Source organism: Nerophis lumbriciformis, linkage group LG36, assembly GCF_033978685.3.
Source record: "Nerophis lumbriciformis linkage group LG36, RoL_Nlum_v2.1, whole genome shotgun sequence".
NCBI classification, from domain to species: domain Eukaryota; kingdom Metazoa; phylum Chordata; class Actinopteri; order Syngnathiformes; family Syngnathidae; genus Nerophis; species Nerophis lumbriciformis.
Window position 1 is genome coordinate 15,334,534 of NC_084583.2, and position 18,083 is coordinate 15,352,616.

Consider the following 18,083-nt stretch of genomic DNA (forward strand, 5'->3'; position numbering starts at 1 on the left):
ACAGCTGACGGTGGGAAAGTCAACCGCCGGAAATGTCGCAACACTACTTCCGCACATGCGCAGAACATATAATTGTCCGTGCGAAATGGGCCTCGTGACGTGCCGTAGTTTAGGCGCGAATTGTAAACAGAGCAAAAATTAAAAATGGAGGACGACGAAGCGACAACAGTTCGTCAAAACGAAAACGCGGACACAAGTTGTCCAGAAAACCTCACAGTTGAAGCAGGAGATGCTTGCAAGGCATTGGTAAATGACGAAACTCGCTGGAGTAGGCTAGAGTTGTTCGATAAAGTGATGCATAAAAGCCTGGAGAAGTTCATCGACTTGGCGAGGTAACGAAATCACTGTTTTTTTATATGATAATACATTTTTACATTTGTACTATTGCAATATAAGTCTTTGAGCACGAACTGATGAAGTCTACTCGGATGAGCGGCGAAACGTCTTCTAATCCAGAGTTTTTCAACTAGTGTGCCGTGAGATACAGTCTGGTGTGCCGTGGGAGGTTATCTAATATTACCTATTTGGGTTAAAAATATTTTTTGCAAACCAGTAATTGTAGTCTGCAAAAGATGTGTTGTTGTCTAGAGCTTGGGAGAGTAACTATGTTATACTCTTCCATATCAGTAGGTGGCAGCAGGTAGCTAATTGCTTTGTAGATGTCGGAAACAGCGGGAGGCAGTGTGCAGGTAAAAGGGTGTCTAATGCTTAAACCAAAAATAAACAAAAGGTGAGTGCCCCTAAGAAAAGGTATCAAAGCTTAGGGATGGCTATGCGGAACAAAACTAAAACTGAACTGTCTATAAAGTAAAGAAAAACAGAATGCTGGACGACAGCAAAGACTTACTGTGGAGCGAAGGCGGCGTCCACAATGTACATTCAAACATGGCATGACGATCAACAATGTCCCCACAAAGAATGATAAAAACAACTGAAATATTCTTGATTGCTAAAACAAAGTAGATAGTCCGAGTCCATGGTTCTCGCCCGGAAAAGGGTGGAATGCCATCTTCGGGTTGGGGAGGAGACCCTGCCCCAAGTGGAGGAGTTCAAGTACCTCGGAGTCTTGTTCACGAGTGAGGGAAGAGTGGATCGTGAGATCAACAGGCGGATCAGTGCGGCATCTTCAGTAATGCGGACGCTGTATCGATCCGTTGTGGTGAAGAAGGAGCTGAGCCGGAAGGGTTTTGGGTTATGACCGAAAGGACAAGATCACGGGTACAAGTGGCCGAAATGAGTTTCCTCCACCGGGTGGCAGGGCTCTCCCTTAGAGATAGGGTGAGAAGCTCTGTCATCCGGGGGGAGCTCAAAGTAAAGCCGCTGCTCCTCCACATCGAGAGGAGCCAGATGAGGTGGTTCGGGCATCTGGTCAGGATGCCACCCGATCGCCTCCCTCGGGAGGTGTTTAGGGCACGTCCGACCGGTAGGAGGCCACGGGGAAGACCCAGGACACGTTGGGAAGACTATGTCTCCGGCTGGCCTGGGAACGCCTCGGGATCCCCCGGGAGGAGCTGGACGAAGTGGCTGGGGAGAGGGAAGTCTGGGCTTCCCTGCTTAGGCTGCTGCCCCCACGACCCGTCCTCGGATAAGCGGAAGAAGATGGATGGATGGATGGAAGTAGATATCGCTCACAGGAAGACATGAAACTGCTACAGGAAAATACAAAAAAAAAGAGAAAAAAACACCAAAATAGGAGCACAAGACAAGAACTAAAGCGCTCCACACAGGAAAACAGCAAAAAAGTCCAAATAAGTCAGGGTGTGATGTGACAGGTGGTGACAGTACACCTACTTTGAGACAAGAGCTATAGTGATGCATGCTTGGTTATGCTTTAAAGTCATATCCAACAATTGCGACAACGACTTTTTACTGTCAACTGAGTTTAGTTTTGTAATGATTTCTGCTGGTGGTGTGCCTCCGCATTTTTTCAACGGGAGCGGTATAGCTCGGTTGGTAGAGCGGCCATGCCAGCAACTTTAGGGTTGCAGGTTCGATCCCCGCTTCCGCCATCCTAGTCACTGCCGTTGTGTCCTTGGGCAAGACACTTAACCCACCTGCTCCCAGTGCCACCCACACTGGTTTAAATGTAACTTAGATATTGGGTTTCACTATGTAAAGCGCTTTGAGTCACTTGAGAAAAGCGCTATATAAATATAATTCACAAAAAAAAAAAATATAATTCACAAAATGTGCCTTGGCTCAAAAAAGGTTGAAAAACACTGCATTAAGGAACATTGTATGTTTACGCTGCACAATTTATCATATCCGAAAAGGAGTAGGAAGAAGCTAATAATATTTAATCCTACCCTATCTGCAGGTCCATTATTGATTATTCATTCTCACCATGTGTTTTAAATGTTGACATTTACAATATTTTCAATTGCTTTACTTTTGTATTTATTTAACGTTTGTTCACTTTCTGTGTTAGAGTCTATTTTCTAATGCCATCCATCCATCCAATTTCTACCGCTTATTCCCTTCGGGGTGACGGGGGGTGCTGGAGCCTATCTCAGCTACAATCGGGCGGAAGGCGGGGTCTTCTAATGGTCAGAGAAAATAATACATATGAAGATGTGACCCTATAGAGATTTCAACCTGATATTCAAAACAGTGTATATAAATATCAACCCAATCAACGAAGCGAATTCTAGTAATGAATTTATATAGTCAAAACTATTGCAGTGAAGACAAACTATACATCAACTTGTACTCACCAGGAAATGCTAGCGTACTCGGTTCAATTTGTTTTTTTTGGAACAGGTCTTCATCTTTGTTGCTATAAAATAATAAATAGTTTACTGCGTCGAAGAGTTCAATTGCCTGACTTTTCTACATCCTTCTTTTAAACAGTTTTAACAGGTTTGCCAGCATGTTCCATCAGCTGTACAAGATGAGCCCTCGGAGGATGGAATGCATCCATAAGCAGTTTTTAGAAGAGTTGCGCAGTGCTGTAAAGGTATGTAGATATTTATATCAAAATGTGGAAAATGGGGGACTTAATGTCAATTATTTAATATAATGGCTTACGTGCAGTGATTTCTCCAGATTCTCTGAACCTTTTGATGATATTACAGACCGTAGATGGTGAAAACCCTAAATTCCTTGCAATAGCTGGTTGAGAAATGTTGTTTTTAAACAATTTGCTCAGGCATTTGTTGACAAAGTGGTGACCCTCGCCCCATCCTTGTTTGTGAATGACTGAGCATTTCATGGAAGCTGCTTTTATACCCAATCATGGCACCCACCTGTTCACCTAGGGCAGGGATCGGCAACCCGCGGCTGCGGCTCTTTGATCACTCTGATGCGGCTCAGCAATATTCTCAGGTTTTCACCCTTACAATAATATTGAGGACGTGCCATGATGGTACAACATTTAGCACCCTTTACAGTCTGTGCAAACAGCGTGCCAGCCCAGCCTTTGGTCATATGCATCTTCTGCTTGCTCACATAAGTGACAGCAAGGCATACTTGCTCAACAGCCACACAGGTTACACCGACGGTGGCCATATAAAACAACTTTAACACTCTTACTAATAATGCGCCACACTTTGAACCAAAACCAAACAAGAATGACAAACACATTTCGGGAGAACATCTGCACCTTAACACAACATAAACACAACAGAACAAATACCCAGAATCCCATGCAGCCCTGACTCTTCCGGGCTACATTATACACCCCTGCCACCACCAAACCCCGCCACCACCCCAATCAACCCCCCCAACCCCCTTTCTGTACGTCGGTTGAGGTGGGCGGGGTTTGGTAGCGGGGGTGTATAATGTAGCCCGGAAGAGTTAGGGCTGCATGGGATTCTGGGTATTTGTTCTGTTGTGTTTATGTTGTGTTACGGTGCAGATGTTCTCCCGAAATGTGTTTGTCATTCTTGTTTGGTGTGGGTTCACAGTGTGGCGCATTATTAGTAAGAGTGTTAACGTTTTTTATACCGCCACCGTCAGTGTAACCTGTGTGGTTGTTGACCAAGAATGCCTTGCTGTCTCTAACGTGAGCAAGCAGAAGCCTCATACGTGTGGCTGGACCGGCACGCTAGCTGTAGTGGGCGCTAAATGCCGTACCTTCACGGCACGTTCGAGAGAATAATTACCCTGAAAATCGAAGTGTGCCGAAAAAATCGGGAGGGTTGGTAAGTAAGATGCTGTCAAGCACCATTCATATAAAACTCGCGGGCCGCACTAACGTTCAATTTACATATTAAGGTGTGGGCCGCGTGTCTGAGACCCTTGGTTTATACATAGCACAAAGCAAAAAAAACAACTTTGTATGCAGTGTTATTTCATTTTAAATTTCTAAAGATTTTTGTGGCTCCCATTGTTTTCTTTAATTTGTGAAACCGGTCAAAATGGCTCTTTGAGTGGTAAAGGTTGCCGACCCCTGACCTAGGGGATGTTCAAAATAAGTGTTTGATGAGCATTCCTCAACTTTATCAGTATTTATTGCCACTTGTGCCAGGCTTTTTGAAACATGTTGCAAGCATCAAATTCCTAATGAGCTAATATTTGCAAAAAATAACAAAGTTTTCCAGTTCGAACGTTAAGTATCTTGTCTTTGCAGTCCATCAATTGAATATAGGTTGAAAAGGATTTGCAAATCATTGTATTTTGTTTTTATTTACGATTTACACAATGCGCCAACTTGGGGATTGTCATGGTTAATGGGATTTTTTGTGATTAATCCCATGAGTTAACTCAATATTTTTGACAGTGGAAAATCAATGACTTAATGTCAATTATTTTTAATGATGGTACTGTATGGACTCTTACATCAATGTTTATTACCCAGCTTTAATGCCTGCTTATTTATGTACACTTACATTTGTGTTTTGTGTTAAAGGAGGATATCAGCACACTGATTAAAGAAGGGAGACTTGAGGCCAAACTAAATGAGCTGGACCAACTGGAGAGTGCTGCCAAAAACAACCCAGACCCTGCATGGTTAGTACAATATCAGCTCGGCAAAAATATAATGGTTACTTTGGGGAGATTTTACGTTTATGTCATTCTTTTTGTGTTTTTACTTGAGGCCATCTCATGTTTCTTTATGCTTCATACATATTGTTGTTGTTCGCCACTACAGGATTACGACTATTTATCCATCGAGTGTATTGTTTATCCCGTCTTGTCCTTTTAGGCGTCCTTCTGGCGTTCCAGAGCAAGACTTTAGCAGCTTTATAAAGCCATTTTATCGAAAGCAGAAGGCTTACTTACGGCTGGAAGTGAAGAATATCAAAGCGGAGAATGCGGCCCTCGCACAAAAGGTTCAGGCTGGCAGGGAGAGGATTGCTCAGACTGAACATCTCATTTCAGCTGCCGTTGCCGACTGGAAGGTGAGAATGAAAAGTGTCAAAAAAGAGGAAAGAAACCGTTTTGTGTCATTTCTTTCTCATATCTATTTAAAGTGGTCATATTAGGATTTTTTCATACAAACCCCGTTTCCATACGAGTTGGGAAATTGTGTTAGATGTAAATATAAACGGAATACATCCATCCATCCATCCATTTTCTACCGCTTATTCCCTTTGGGGTCGCGGGGGGCGCTGGAGCCTATCTCAGCTACAATCGGGCGGAAGGCGGGGTACACCCTAGACAAGTCGCCACCTCATCGCAGGGCCAACACAGATAGACAGACAACATTCACACTCACATCCACACACTAGGGCCAATTTAGTGTTGCCAATCAACTTATCCCCAGGTGCATGTCTTTGGAGGTGGGAGGAAGCCGGAGTACCCGGAGGGAACCCACGCAGTCACGGGGAGGACATGCAAACTCCACACAGAAAGATCCCGAGCCCGGGATTGAACCCAAGACTACTCAGGACCTTCGTATTGTGAGGCAGATGCACTAACCCCTCTGCCACCGTGAAAATGATTTGCAAATCCTTTTCAACCCATATTCAATTGAATGCACTACAAAGACAACATATTTGATGTTCAAACTCCATCCATCCATCCATCTTCTTCCGCTTATCCAAGGTCGGGTCGCGGGGGCAGCAACCTAAGCAGGGAAGCCCAGACTTCCCTCTCCCCAGCCACTTCGTCCAGCTCTTCCTGTGGAACCCCGAGGCGTTCCCAGGCCAGCCGGGAGACATAGTCTTCCCAACGTGTCCTGGGTCTTCCCCGCGGCCTCCTACCGGTCGGACGTGCCCTAAACACCTCCCTAGGGAGGCGTTCGGGTGGCATCCTGACCAGATGCCCGAACCACCTCATCTGGCTCCTCTCGATGTGGAGGAGCAGCGGCTTTACTTTGAGCTCCCCCCGGATGGCAGAGCTTCTCACCCTATCTCTAAGGGAGAGCCCCGCCACCCGGCGGAGGAAACTCATTTCGGCCGCTTGTACCCGTGATCTTGTCCTTTCGGTCATAACCCAAAGCTCATGACCATAGGTGAGGATGGGAACGTAGATCGACCGGTAAATTGAGAGCTTTGCCTTCCGGCTCAGCTCCTTCTTCACCACAACGGATCGATACAGCGTCCGCATTACTGAAGACGCCGCACCGATCCGCCTGTCGATCTCACGATCCACTCTTCCCTCACTCGTGAACAGGACTCCGAGGTACTTGAACTCCTCCACTTGGGGCAAGATCTCCTCCCCAACCCGGATGTTCAAACTGATAAACTTAATTTTTTTTTGCAAATAATAATTAACTTAGAATTTCATGGCTGCAACACGTGCCAAAGTAGTTGGGAAATGGCATGTTCACCACTGTGTTACATGGCCTTTCCTTTTAACAACACTCAATAAACGATTGGGATCTGAGGAAACTAATTGTTGAAGCTTTGAAAGTGGAATTCTTTCCCATTCTTGTTTTATGTAGAGCTTCAGTCGTTCAACAGTCCGGGGGTCTCCGCTGTCGTATTTTACGCTTCATAATGCGCCACACATTTTCGATGGGAGACAGGTCTGGGCTGCAGGCGGACCAGAAAAGTACCCGCACTCTTTTTTCACGAAGCCACGCTGTGCTAACACGTGCTGAATGTGGCTTGGCATTGTCTTGCTGATATAAGCAGGGGCGTCCATGAAAAAGACGGCGCTTAGATGGCAGCATATGTTGTTCCAAAACCTGTATGTACCTTTCAGCATTAATGGTGCCTTCACAGATGTGTAAGTTACACATGCCTTGGGCACTAATGCACCCCCATACCATCACAGACGCTGGCTTTTGAACTTTGCGTCGATAACAGTCTGGATGGTTCACTTCCCCTTTGGTCCGGATGACACGTCGAATATTTCCAAAAACAATTTGAAATGTGGACTCGTCAGACCACAGAACACTTTTCCACTTTGCATCTTAGATGATCTCGGGCCCAGAGAAGCCAGCGGCGTTTCTGGATGTTGTTGATAAATGGCCTTCGCTTTGCATAGTAGAGCTTTAACTTGCACTTACAGATGTAGCGACCAACTGTATTTAGTGACAGTGGTTTTCTGAAGTGTTCCTGAGCCCATGTGGTGATATCCTTTAGAGATTGATGTCGGTTTTTGATACAGTGTCGTCTGAGGGATCAAAGGTCACGGTCATTCAATGTTGGTTTCCGGCCATGCCGCTTACGTGGAGTGATTTCTCCAGATTCTCTGAACCTTTTGATGATATTATGGACCGTAGATGTTGAAATCCCTAAATTTCTTGCAATTGCACTTTGAGAAACGTTGTTCTTAAACTGTTTGACTATTTGCTCACGCAGTTGTGGACAAAGGGGTGTACCTCGCCCCATCCTTTCTTGTGAAAGACTGAGCATTTTTTGGGAAGCTGTTTTTATACCCAATCATGGCACCCACCTGTTCCCAATTAGCCTGCACACCTGTGGGATGTTCCAAATAAGTGTTTGATGAGCATTCCTCAACTTTATCAGTATTTATTGCCACCTTTCCCAACTTCTTTGTCACGTGTTGCTGGCATCAAATTCTAAAGTTAATGATTATTTGCAAAAAAAAATGTTTATCAGTTTGAACATCAAATATGTTGTCTTTGTAGCATATTCAATTGAATATGGGTTGAAAATGATTTGCAAATCATTGTATTCCGTTTATATTTACATCTAACACAATTTCCCAACTCATATGGAAACGGGGTTTGTAAATGGATAATCTGCTAACTTCAACAATGGGAAAATGAAGGGAAAATTCCAAACAGCTCGTTTCCCGTAAGTATGAAAGAAGTCAGGATTCTTTAATAAATATCTTCGCAATAATGCAGACCCCAAATACACACCAGCAGGTACCGCTCGGTAGGAAGAGTTGGTTTTGCATAATAGGGCCCCTTTAAAGTTCAATCACTTCCTCAACTATTAATACTTTATTTTTAAGAGAAAATATATGTAATAATTAACACTCATTATTTTTATTTGTGTTGTATGTATAATTAAATTAATCATTTGTATTTGTTTTTTGTATTTGCAGGCATCAGCAACTGAATTTGAAAACCTTGCATCTTCTCTATGCCCTGCAAATGTTTTTGATGTGTGATTCTTCCAAATGTATTTGGCCGAAATGACTAATGTACCTGTATATACTGACTTTGTTCATTGTTCTTTGTGGAACGAAATACAATTAATTAATTAAAGCGATCGCTTTTTGTGGTATGTGTGGAGAAAAAAAACTGTTTGCGCACATTGAGCAAGTATTACGGTAGTGTGTGTGCGTGTTTACTTGCGACATTACGTGAGAGCGTCACAAAGACAGACTGGGTTTCAATGAAATCTCAGGCTTCTGAATACATAAGAACCCGGTATTTATTTGTACATAAATCTATCTTAAGTCACGAATATGACAGAGATATTCTCAACATTATTCGGGCAAAATGAATCTCAGGGACCGCCCGGTTCGTCGTCCCTCGGATTCGGGGCGGGGAAACCTGCGCCTCTGCCGCAGAATCAAGCCTCTGTCGCGGGGCAGATGCCACCACAGCTCGGGGATGAGGGGCCTCCTCTGCGGAAGTCTGGCGCCATGAACGAACCATTCTACTTACTACGAGAACTACCTGGTATTGTGCCACTCTGATAAATTTGTGTTATTCTGACGTGTTATGAACTTAATAACTAGAGGGTAGAGTTTGTCAACAATGCCAACAGACTAGTTAACAACAAGCAAGCATGTTAGCATTTCTGATCAAGCTAATAATGACAGTACTTTGTTTTATTGACGCTATTGTGCTTACATACTGTAGCACAACATCCTTATAAATAACTTCTTCACCTTTTAACCGTTCTATTACAATGTTGCTTTCACCAACTGCTAACGAACTAGCTTCATAGTGCTCATGACTAGCCCTTCCACATGTTTTGTTGTTCATGACTAGCCCTTTCACATGTTTTGTTGTTCATGACTAGCCCTTTCACATGTTTAAGTCTTACTAACGTCCGCTTTGTGTTTAGTGGGAAACGAATTAACAGGGAACACCAACCTCATCACACATTACAACCTGGAGCATGCCTACAACAAGTTCTGTGGGAAGAAGGTGAAGGAGAAGCTCAGCAACTTTCTACCAGAGTTACCAGGTGGGTCTTCGTGTGTGTAATGGTAACATCGAGTTAGGGTTGTACAAGGTTTGCCTACTGCAGTGTTTTTCAACCTCTTAAAGTTAAGTGTCAGGTTCAAACATTGAACTATCTATTAAACAAGACAAGAAGCAAGGAATCAGGCAGAGACAGAGTTCAATTTTGCTCATGAGGAGAAACGTTTGGGGCTGCACACTCAGTTACAGTCCGCCACCACGCTCTAAGGCAGTGTTTTTCAACCTTTTTTGAGCCAAATCACATGTTTTCCTTTGAAAAAATCCAGAGGCACAACACCAGCGAAAATCAGTAAAAAACAAAACTCATTTAACAGTAAAAAGTCGTTGTCACAATTGTTGGATATGACTTTAAACCATAACCAAGCATGCATCACTATAGCTCTTGTCTCAAAGTAGGTGTACTGTCACCACCTGTCACATCACACCCTGACTTATTTTGACTTTTTTGGTGTTTTCCTGTGTGTAGTGTTTTAGTTCTTGTCTTGCGCTCCTATTTTGGTGTTTTTTTTTCTCTCTTTTTGGTATTTTCCTGTAGCAGTTTCATGTCATCCTTTGAGCGATATATCCCACATCTACCGTATTTTTCGGACTATAAGTCGCAGTTTTTTTCATAGTTTGGCCGGGGGTGCGACTTATACTCAGGAGCGACTTATGTGTGAAATTATTAACACATTACCGTAAAATAACAAATAATATTATTTAGCTCATTCACGTAAGAGACTAGTTGTATAAGATTTCATGGGATTTAGCGATTAGGAGTGACAGATTGTTTGGTAAACGTATAGCATGTTCTATATGTTATAGTTATTTGAATGACTCTTACCATAATATGTTACGTTAACATACCAGTTGGTTATTTATGCCTCTTATAACGTACACTTATTCAGCCTGTTGTTCACTATTCTTTATTTATTTTAAATTGCCTTTCAAATGTCTATTCTTGGTGTTGAGTTTTATCAAATAAATTTCCCCAAAAAATGCGACTTATACTCCAGTGCGACTTATATATGTTTTTTTCCTTCTTTATTATGCATTTTCGGCCGGTGCAACTTATACTCCGGGGCGACTTATACTCCGAAAAATACGGTACTTTGTTTTAGCAATCAAGAATATTTCAGTTGTTTTTATCATTCTTTGTGGGGACATTGTTGATCGTCATGTCATGTTCGGATGTACATTGTGGACGCCGTCTTTGCTCCACAGTAAGTCTTTGCTGTCGTCCAGCATTCTGTTTTTGTTTACTTTGTAGCCAGTTCAGTTTTAGTTTCATACTGCATAGCCTTCCCTAAGCTTCAATGCCTTTTCTTAGGGGCACTCACCTTTTGTTTATTTTTGGATTAAGCATTAGATACCTTTTTACCTGCACATTGCCTCCCGCTATTGCCTGCATATTGTGATCACGACAAACCATCGTCGTCTCACACGACCTGTTCCAGACATCTACAAAGCAACTAGCTACCGGCTGCCACTTACTGATATGGAAGAGTATTACATGGTTACTCTGCCGAGCTCTAGACAGCACTGACACTCAACAACGGCACATTATTTGCGGATTATAATTACTGGTTTGCAAAAATATTTTTAACCCAAATAGGTGAAACTACATAATCTCCCAGAGGTTGAAAAACACTGGTCTACAGGTCAGTGTGTTCTGTGTAGTAGGCATACGATTCCAACATCTAATCAGCTGATATCCATTCTGAACCAGCATAGTCATAATGTTAGACATGCATTATAACCAGCCCTCCTTTAATAAAGTTGTGTGCTTATTTGTCCCTTTTCTTTTTTATTGCAGGTATGATTGACTGTCCCGGGGATCAGGATGGAAGCTCACTACGATCCCTTATCGATAAGCCGCCAGTATCTGGAAACTCTTTCAGTCCGCTTACAGGCGCCCTGCTAACAGGCTTCAGACTACACACTGGGCCGGTAACCACCCAATACAGTTTTAGCTCGTCTTACACACACAACACAAGTGTTAGGGTTCGTTAAGAAATATTTGCATGTGACTTATCCGGGGGAAAGTGTCTCTGATCGTCTAATTGTATTGAGTAGTTGCTGTAAACCAGGGGTTCTTAACCTTTCTGACCTCAGAGCCCCGGCCCACTCAAATATTAACACTGCATTACTCTTGATTTAAATCTTATTCGATAATTATATTTGATCTATTTACAATGTACAACTTTGTCAAATGATATGATGCATGTGTTAATCACAAAGATTATTATCAAGGCTGAATTCAGGCTGATTAGAAATATAAATGCTAATCAAATATACCGTATTTTCCGGACCAATAGGGCGCACCGGATTATAAAGCGCACTGCCGATGAGCGGGTCTAGTTAGGTCTATTTTCATACAAAAGGTGCATAGGGCGCATTAATGGGGTCATATTATTTTTATTTTTTTCTAAATGTAAAAGACTTCCTTGCAGTCTACATAACATGTAATGGTGGTTCTTTGGTCAAAATGTTGCATAGATTATGTTTTACAGATCATCTTCAAGTCGCTTTCTGACAGTACTTCGGGATGCGCCGTTTTGTACGCGGTGTTATTTACGTGGCTCACCTATGGCAGCATCTTTTCTCCGTCATCTTTGTTGTAGCGGTGTAGCGTGCAAGGACAAGAGTGGAAGAAGTGTCAAAAGATGGCGCTAACTGTTTTAAAGACATTTACACTTTACTTCAATCAATAACGGAGCAGCATCTCCTCATCCGTGACTTACTAGTGCAACAACAACGCCGTGAAAAACCGTCCGACCAGAACTCTAATAACTAAAGTTCCTTGGGTGAATAATGTAAACTCACTACACCGGTATGTTTTAGCACTTCCATGGCGAGTCTACAGTCAGATATATGTAAGAACTTTACACTACTTTATATTAGAAATGGCAACAGTGGAGGATGAATGTCCCATAACAAGAAGATAGAAAAAAAGAAAAAGCTTATCGACTACGGTGTTTCCACGAACTACAAAGGTGGACGCATGCTAATTTTCAGGACTAATGCAGATCCCAAATACAGATCAGCAGGTACCAGAAGGTAAGAAAAGTCCCTTTTGCATAATATTGCGAAACAAAACGCCATATAATGTCTTTCCTTATACACACACCATAATAATACTCCTATGTTGAAGCACAGTAGAATCCATCAAGCGATGCGGCTTCATAGCTTACCAAAGTGTCACTAAAACATTTTGATAGATTGTTGAGCGCCATGTGTATTGTTCTATATTTTCAATGGAACATACCGTATTTTTCGGAATACAAGTCGCTCCGGAGTATACGTCGCACCGGCCGAAAATGCACAATAAAGAAGGAAAAAAACATATATACGTCGCACTGGAGTATAAGTCGCATTTTTGGGGGAAATTTATTTGATAAAATCCAACACCAAGAATAGACATTTGCCATGACCCGCCCCCGCCGAATTCTTATTGGTTGACGTGTGTTTGACGATTGCTGACATTTGCTTCGTCTCTTACGCGAATGAGAAATAATATTATTTGATACTTTACGGTAATGTGTTGTTAATTTCACACATAAGTCGCTACTGAGTATAAGTCGCACCCCTGGCCAAACTATGAAAAAAACTGCGATTTATAATCCGAAAAATACTGTATACAATTTTGGTGTTGTTTACTTGAGTCATATTGCAGTATACACGTATCTCTTATGTGTGACTGCCATCATATTGCAGTCTACACATACTGTATCTCTTATGTGCGACTGTCATCTACAGGTCACATTTAACATTTCACCATGTACCAAATAAAACAGCTTTGAGGTCGGTAAGCACAACCAAAATGATTCCGTACATTAGGCGCACCGGGTTATAAGGCGCACTGTCGAGTTTAGAGAAATTGAAAGGATTTCCGAAAAATACGGTGCTACAAAATAAGGGACTGATGCAAAATAAATACATACATTTACGCAGTGTTAAAGTAAATTAATTTTAACCAAATTAAAAATAAATATTTTTTTTACTAAACTGGCAATAAAATTAAAGTGCAAATTAAAATACAGCTTAATCGCTTTAGTCATCAGTTTTGCGCTTAAAAAACCTCTATGACTTTAGCTCCAGACTTCCTTTATTTGCTTGATATTGTCATTACTGCCACAAGTGGTTCACAACATATGGACCACAGCTGAGGAAGAGATATGTTTTGGCGTCCCTCTAAGGGGCGCTCGTGGCCCGAACAATGGCCCTATGGTTAATAAACACTGCTGTAACCTATATTTATTTCATTTTTAGTTTCTAAAGGTGTCCCAAAATCCGTTTTTCCGTCTACTTTGTTTGCAATTACAGTAATCTTGCCAATTTGTCGTCCTTAAATAATACTACATGCATGCTTGTGAACCTTGTTTTGCAGCTACCAGAACAGTACAGACTAATGCACATACAGCCTCCAAAGAAGAAGAACAAACACAGGCACAAACACCATCGCCCGCAGGACCCATTACCACAAGGTAGGACATGAACCCAACACGCACAGGCGTACACTAACACACAGCCTTTTTAAAAGTCTTCCATATTTGCTTCCGATGCGATGCAGCAGAGACGCCATCAGACACTGACCCCAAGAAGAAGAAGAAAAAGCGGGATGATGATCCCGACCGCAAGAAGAAGAAGAAAGACAAGAAAAAGAAGAAGGTAGGAAACATGATCCCACACATCCAGCAGACATGTAGAGATATTGTTGCAAGACACATTTTAAACCAAGAAAGTTGTCTTATTCAGAATTGGTTCTCAAAGCACTATTTTCTAGGGCTGCAGCGATCAATAATTTTAGTGATCCATCGAATAGTTTGTTTGATTGATCACAGTAATCTGGTAAACACGCTTTGTAGCCTCAATGCGTATTTTAGGGAAAATAGTTGAAATCAACAATGATTTTTCTGCTTGTCAGAACCTTCATTCCTTTTAAATCAACATTGAAATTGCACTTTTAACATGTGTGATTTAATAAAAAATAATCAAAGGTGCTGTTTGCACACAGTAACATTTTTATAAGCAAAAAATACATCAAGGACACCACCGGCGAGCTTATGTTACCATTAATAACATTACACATTTGTTTGACAATTCTCTATATTCATCCCAATTACATAGTTTATGTAGTAAAAATGTTTACCGGCCCGAAAACAATTATTGGCGTTTACGGCGGTCACTCACCCTGTCTCGTCAACACCTTTCTTCGCAGAGAATGCGTGCACATTCACAAAAGCAGTCCAAGAGAAGCAACTGATAATTTGCAGTCCTGTTGTGTTGATAGAATATACATTCAATGACAGCTAATGCTAGCTATCCAAATGGCTATTTTTAGCTAACAACACCCAAAGCTAATGCGTGCGCATGTGTTACGTACGTACCTAATTACGTACCAGAAGCCATAAGAGGCCAGGATATACTGTGTAAAATACACTGGGAAGTTGGCGCCCTCTAGCCATCTGTGTAAATGTTGCAAACAGCCCCCTTAAAGGAAAATAACTCAGATCATTCACCACCGCTCTCATGTACGTATTATTGCAACTGATGGCGGAAACCATGTCTGCACGTCTAAAGTTTTTATTAGTTACTCCTTAAATGATTAATTGAAGAAACATAATATATCAAAGCTGTTGTCTAATCCAGTGTTTTTCAACCACTTTGTGCCGTGAGATACAGTCTGGTGTGCCGTGGGAGATTATCTAATATAACCTATTTGGGTTAAAAATATTTTTTGCAAACCAGTAATTATAGTCTGCAAATGATGTGCTGTCTAGAGCTCGGCAGAGTAACTGTGTAATACTCTTCCATATCAATAGGTGGCAGCAGGTAGCTAATTGCTTTGTAGATGTCGGAAACAGCGGGAGGCAGTGTGCAGGTAAAAAGGTGTCAAATGCTTATACCAGAAATAAACAAAAGGTGAGTGCCCCTAAGAAAAGGCATTGAAGCTTAGGGAAGGCTATGCAGAACGAAAACTAAAACTGAACTGGCTACAAAGTAAACAAAAACAGAATGCTGGACGACAGCAAAGACTTACTGTGGAGCAAAGACGGCGTCCACAAAGTACATCCGAACATGACATGACAATCAATATTGTCCCCACAAAGAAGGATAAAAACAACTGAAATATTCTGGATTGCTAAAACAAAGTAGATGTGGGAAATATCGCTCAAAGGAAGACATGAAACTGCTACAGGAAAATACCAAAAAAAGAGGAAAATCCACCAAAATAGGAGCGCAAGACAAGAACTAAAACACTACACACAGGAAAACAGGAAAAAAGTCCAAATAAGTCAGGGTGTGATGTGACAGGTGGTGACAGTACACCTACTTTGAGACAAGAGCTATAGTGATGCATGCTTGGTTATGCTTTAAAGTCATATCCAACAATTGTGACAACGACTTTTTACTGTCAACTGAGTTTTGTTTTGTAATGATTTCTGCTGGTGGTGTGCCTCCGCATTTTTTCAACGGAAAAAATGTGCCTTGGCTCGAAAAAGGTTGAAAAACACTGGTCTGATCTGATTAATCGTTGCAGCCCTACTAATTGTGTCATTATTCCTAATAATGATTAATATGCAAATAGTCTATTATTAATTACCTTATTTAAGTGGGGTTTTCTTAGCATGTTGTATATGTATCATTCTATTTTTAGGCCTTTTTTGATTATTTAATGAATGACTTCATGACTATACGGGCAGTTCAGTATAGTTTGTTTATGCATTTCCAGTATTTTTATTTTTAGTCATGCACAATGTTTCTCTAATTCATACCCTCTTTGTGTCCTGTCATTTGAATGATCATACCAATAACTGAATACACACATAAGAAAACAATGCTGAGAATATACTGTATATCTTTGTAGCTTTAGGAAACCCCTTATTAATGTAGTAAAAAAAATACTCCTTGCATTTGACGGTAACAGAAACGCTTCATCATGCAAATGGCTTCAACCTGTGTACAGACCCCACAAACATACGGCTCCGAAGTCCTAATGATATTGTTGGTTCTCCCCCACGCCCCTTCCATCTTCCAGAACCGCCACAGCCCCGACCACACTGGCCTCGCCGGCTCACAGCCCAACAGCAACAGCCTCAGATAGGCCCGGGCCCCACGTGTGCATGTCTGAGTGAATGTGAGCGGTTTTTGTAAGCGAGCGTGTGTACAGAGAAGCATAATATTCAAAGTACAGTACCAGTCGGTTTGGCTCATGCTATCGAACGGAAAGGCGTGTCCAAAATTTTGACTGGTACTATCGTATGCTACCCTAACGGACTGGCTGGAATCACAAATGATCGCGTGACGCCTTCAACAATGCAATGGACATTTATAATGGCAATGTTATAACAACATTGCACTCTATTACCAAAATCAAATAAACTTCCTTTAATGTCTTTACTTTTTGCCTTTAAACATGTCTTACAGATTTTAGATTCCTTAACAGTACGACCAGGCACACACAGTTCCAGCCCAAGTCATTCATAGTCTGGACTCTGGGCATATTTGCAGTAAAAAACTTTTTTTTTAAGTTGTTGAATGAGTCTTTCTAGGCTGGACATGACACAAGAATGTTTTAAAGTCTGTAAGATCACACAATAGAGATGTTAACAAATATTCAGCGTCCTGAACTTTAAAATAAATGTCGATAGCCAGACTTCAGAGAGGCACAATACCTAAAGAAATATGGGGGGAAAATGTCCTTTTACAAACCCCAAAACCAGTGAAGTTTCTCACGTGTAGATTGTAAATAAAAAGAGAATACAATGATTTGCAAATCCTTTTCAACTTATATTCAATTGAATAGACTGCAAAGATAAGATACTTAACGTTTGAACTGGAAAACTTTTATGTTTAGCAAATATTAGCTCATATGAAATTTGATGCCTGCAACATGTTTCAAAAAAGCTGGCACAAGTGGCAAAAAAGACTGAGAAAGTTGAGGAATACTTATTTGGAACATCCCACAGGTGAACAGACTCATTGGGAACAGGTGGGTGCCATGATTGGGTATAAAATCAGCTTCCATGAAATGCTCAGTCATTCACAAACAAGGATGGGGTGAAGGTCACCACATCGTCAACAAATGCCTGAGCAAATTGTGGAACAGTTTAAGAACAACATTTCTCAAGCAGCTATTGCAAGGAATTTAGGGATTTCACCATCTACGCTCCGTAATATCATCAAAGGGTTCAGAGAATCTGGAGAAATCACTGCACGTAAGTGATGATATTACAGACCTTCGATCCCTCAGGCGGTACTACATCAAATAGCAACGTCAGTGTGTAAAGGATATCACCACATTAACTCAGGAACAGTTCAGAAAACCACTGTTAGTAAGTACAGTTGGTCGCTACATCTGTAAGTGCAAGTTAAAACTCTACTATGCAAAGCGAAAGCCATTTATCAACAACACCCAGAAATGCTGCCAGCTTCGCTGGGCCCGAGCTCATCTAAGATGGACTGATGCAAAGTGTAAAAGTGTTCTGTGGTCTGACGAGTCCACTTGTCAAATTGTTTTTGGAAACTGGACGTCGTGTCCTCCGGACCGAAGAGGAAAAGAACCATCCAGATTGTT

The 18,083-nt window shown here is 41.6% G+C and overlaps 2 protein-coding genes across 2 annotated transcripts; both read left to right on the forward strand.

Annotated features, from left to right (window-relative positions):
- The first annotated feature begins 11 nt into the window (after positions 1-11).
- pmf1 (polyamine modulated factor 1) lies at positions 12-8,572 on the forward strand. Its single transcript, XM_061930646.2, has 5 exons — positions 12-332; positions 2,851-2,956; positions 4,850-4,950; positions 5,147-5,342; positions 8,410-8,572. The coding sequence occupies exons 1-5, from the start codon at positions 145-147 to the stop codon at positions 8,473-8,475; spliced, it is 657 nt and encodes a 218-aa protein (XP_061786630.1). The 5' UTR covers positions 12-144; the 3' UTR covers positions 8,476-8,572.
- A 16-nt stretch (positions 8,573-8,588) lies between these two features.
- med19a (mediator complex subunit 19a) lies at positions 8,589-16,906 on the forward strand. The gene is made up of 6 exons (XM_061930645.2): positions 8,589-8,992; positions 9,384-9,506; positions 11,319-11,452; positions 13,893-13,989; positions 14,076-14,173; positions 16,545-16,906. The coding sequence occupies exons 1-6, from the start codon at positions 8,776-8,778 to the stop codon at positions 16,608-16,610; spliced, it is 735 nt and encodes a 244-aa protein (XP_061786629.1). The 5' UTR covers positions 8,589-8,775; the 3' UTR covers positions 16,611-16,906.
- Positions 16,907-18,083: the final 1,177 nt, after the last annotated feature.

Excerpts from the sequence above, each read along its gene's own strand:
- pmf1 (XM_061930646.2), top strand. The coding sequence starts at position 145 with ATGGAGGACGACGAAGCGACAACAGTTCGTCAAAACGAAAACGCGGAC. Across the intron at positions 333-2,850 it reads AAGTTCATCGACTTGGCGAG|TTTTAACAGGTTTGCCAGCA; the intron begins GTAACGAAATCA and ends TCTTTTAAACAG. Across the intron at positions 2,957-4,849 it reads AGTTGCGCAGTGCTGTAAAG|GAGGATATCAGCACACTGAT; the intron begins GTATGTAGATAT and ends TTTGTGTTAAAG.
- med19a (XM_061930645.2), top strand. The coding sequence starts at position 8,776 with ATGACAGAGATATTCTCAACATTATTCGGGCAAAATGAATCTCAGGGA. Across the intron at positions 8,993-9,383 it reads CTTACTACGAGAACTACCTG|TGGGAAACGAATTAACAGGG; the intron begins GTATTGTGCCAC and ends CTTTGTGTTTAG. Across the intron at positions 11,453-13,892 it reads TCAGACTACACACTGGGCCG|CTACCAGAACAGTACAGACT; the intron begins GTAACCACCCAA and ends CTTGTTTTGCAG.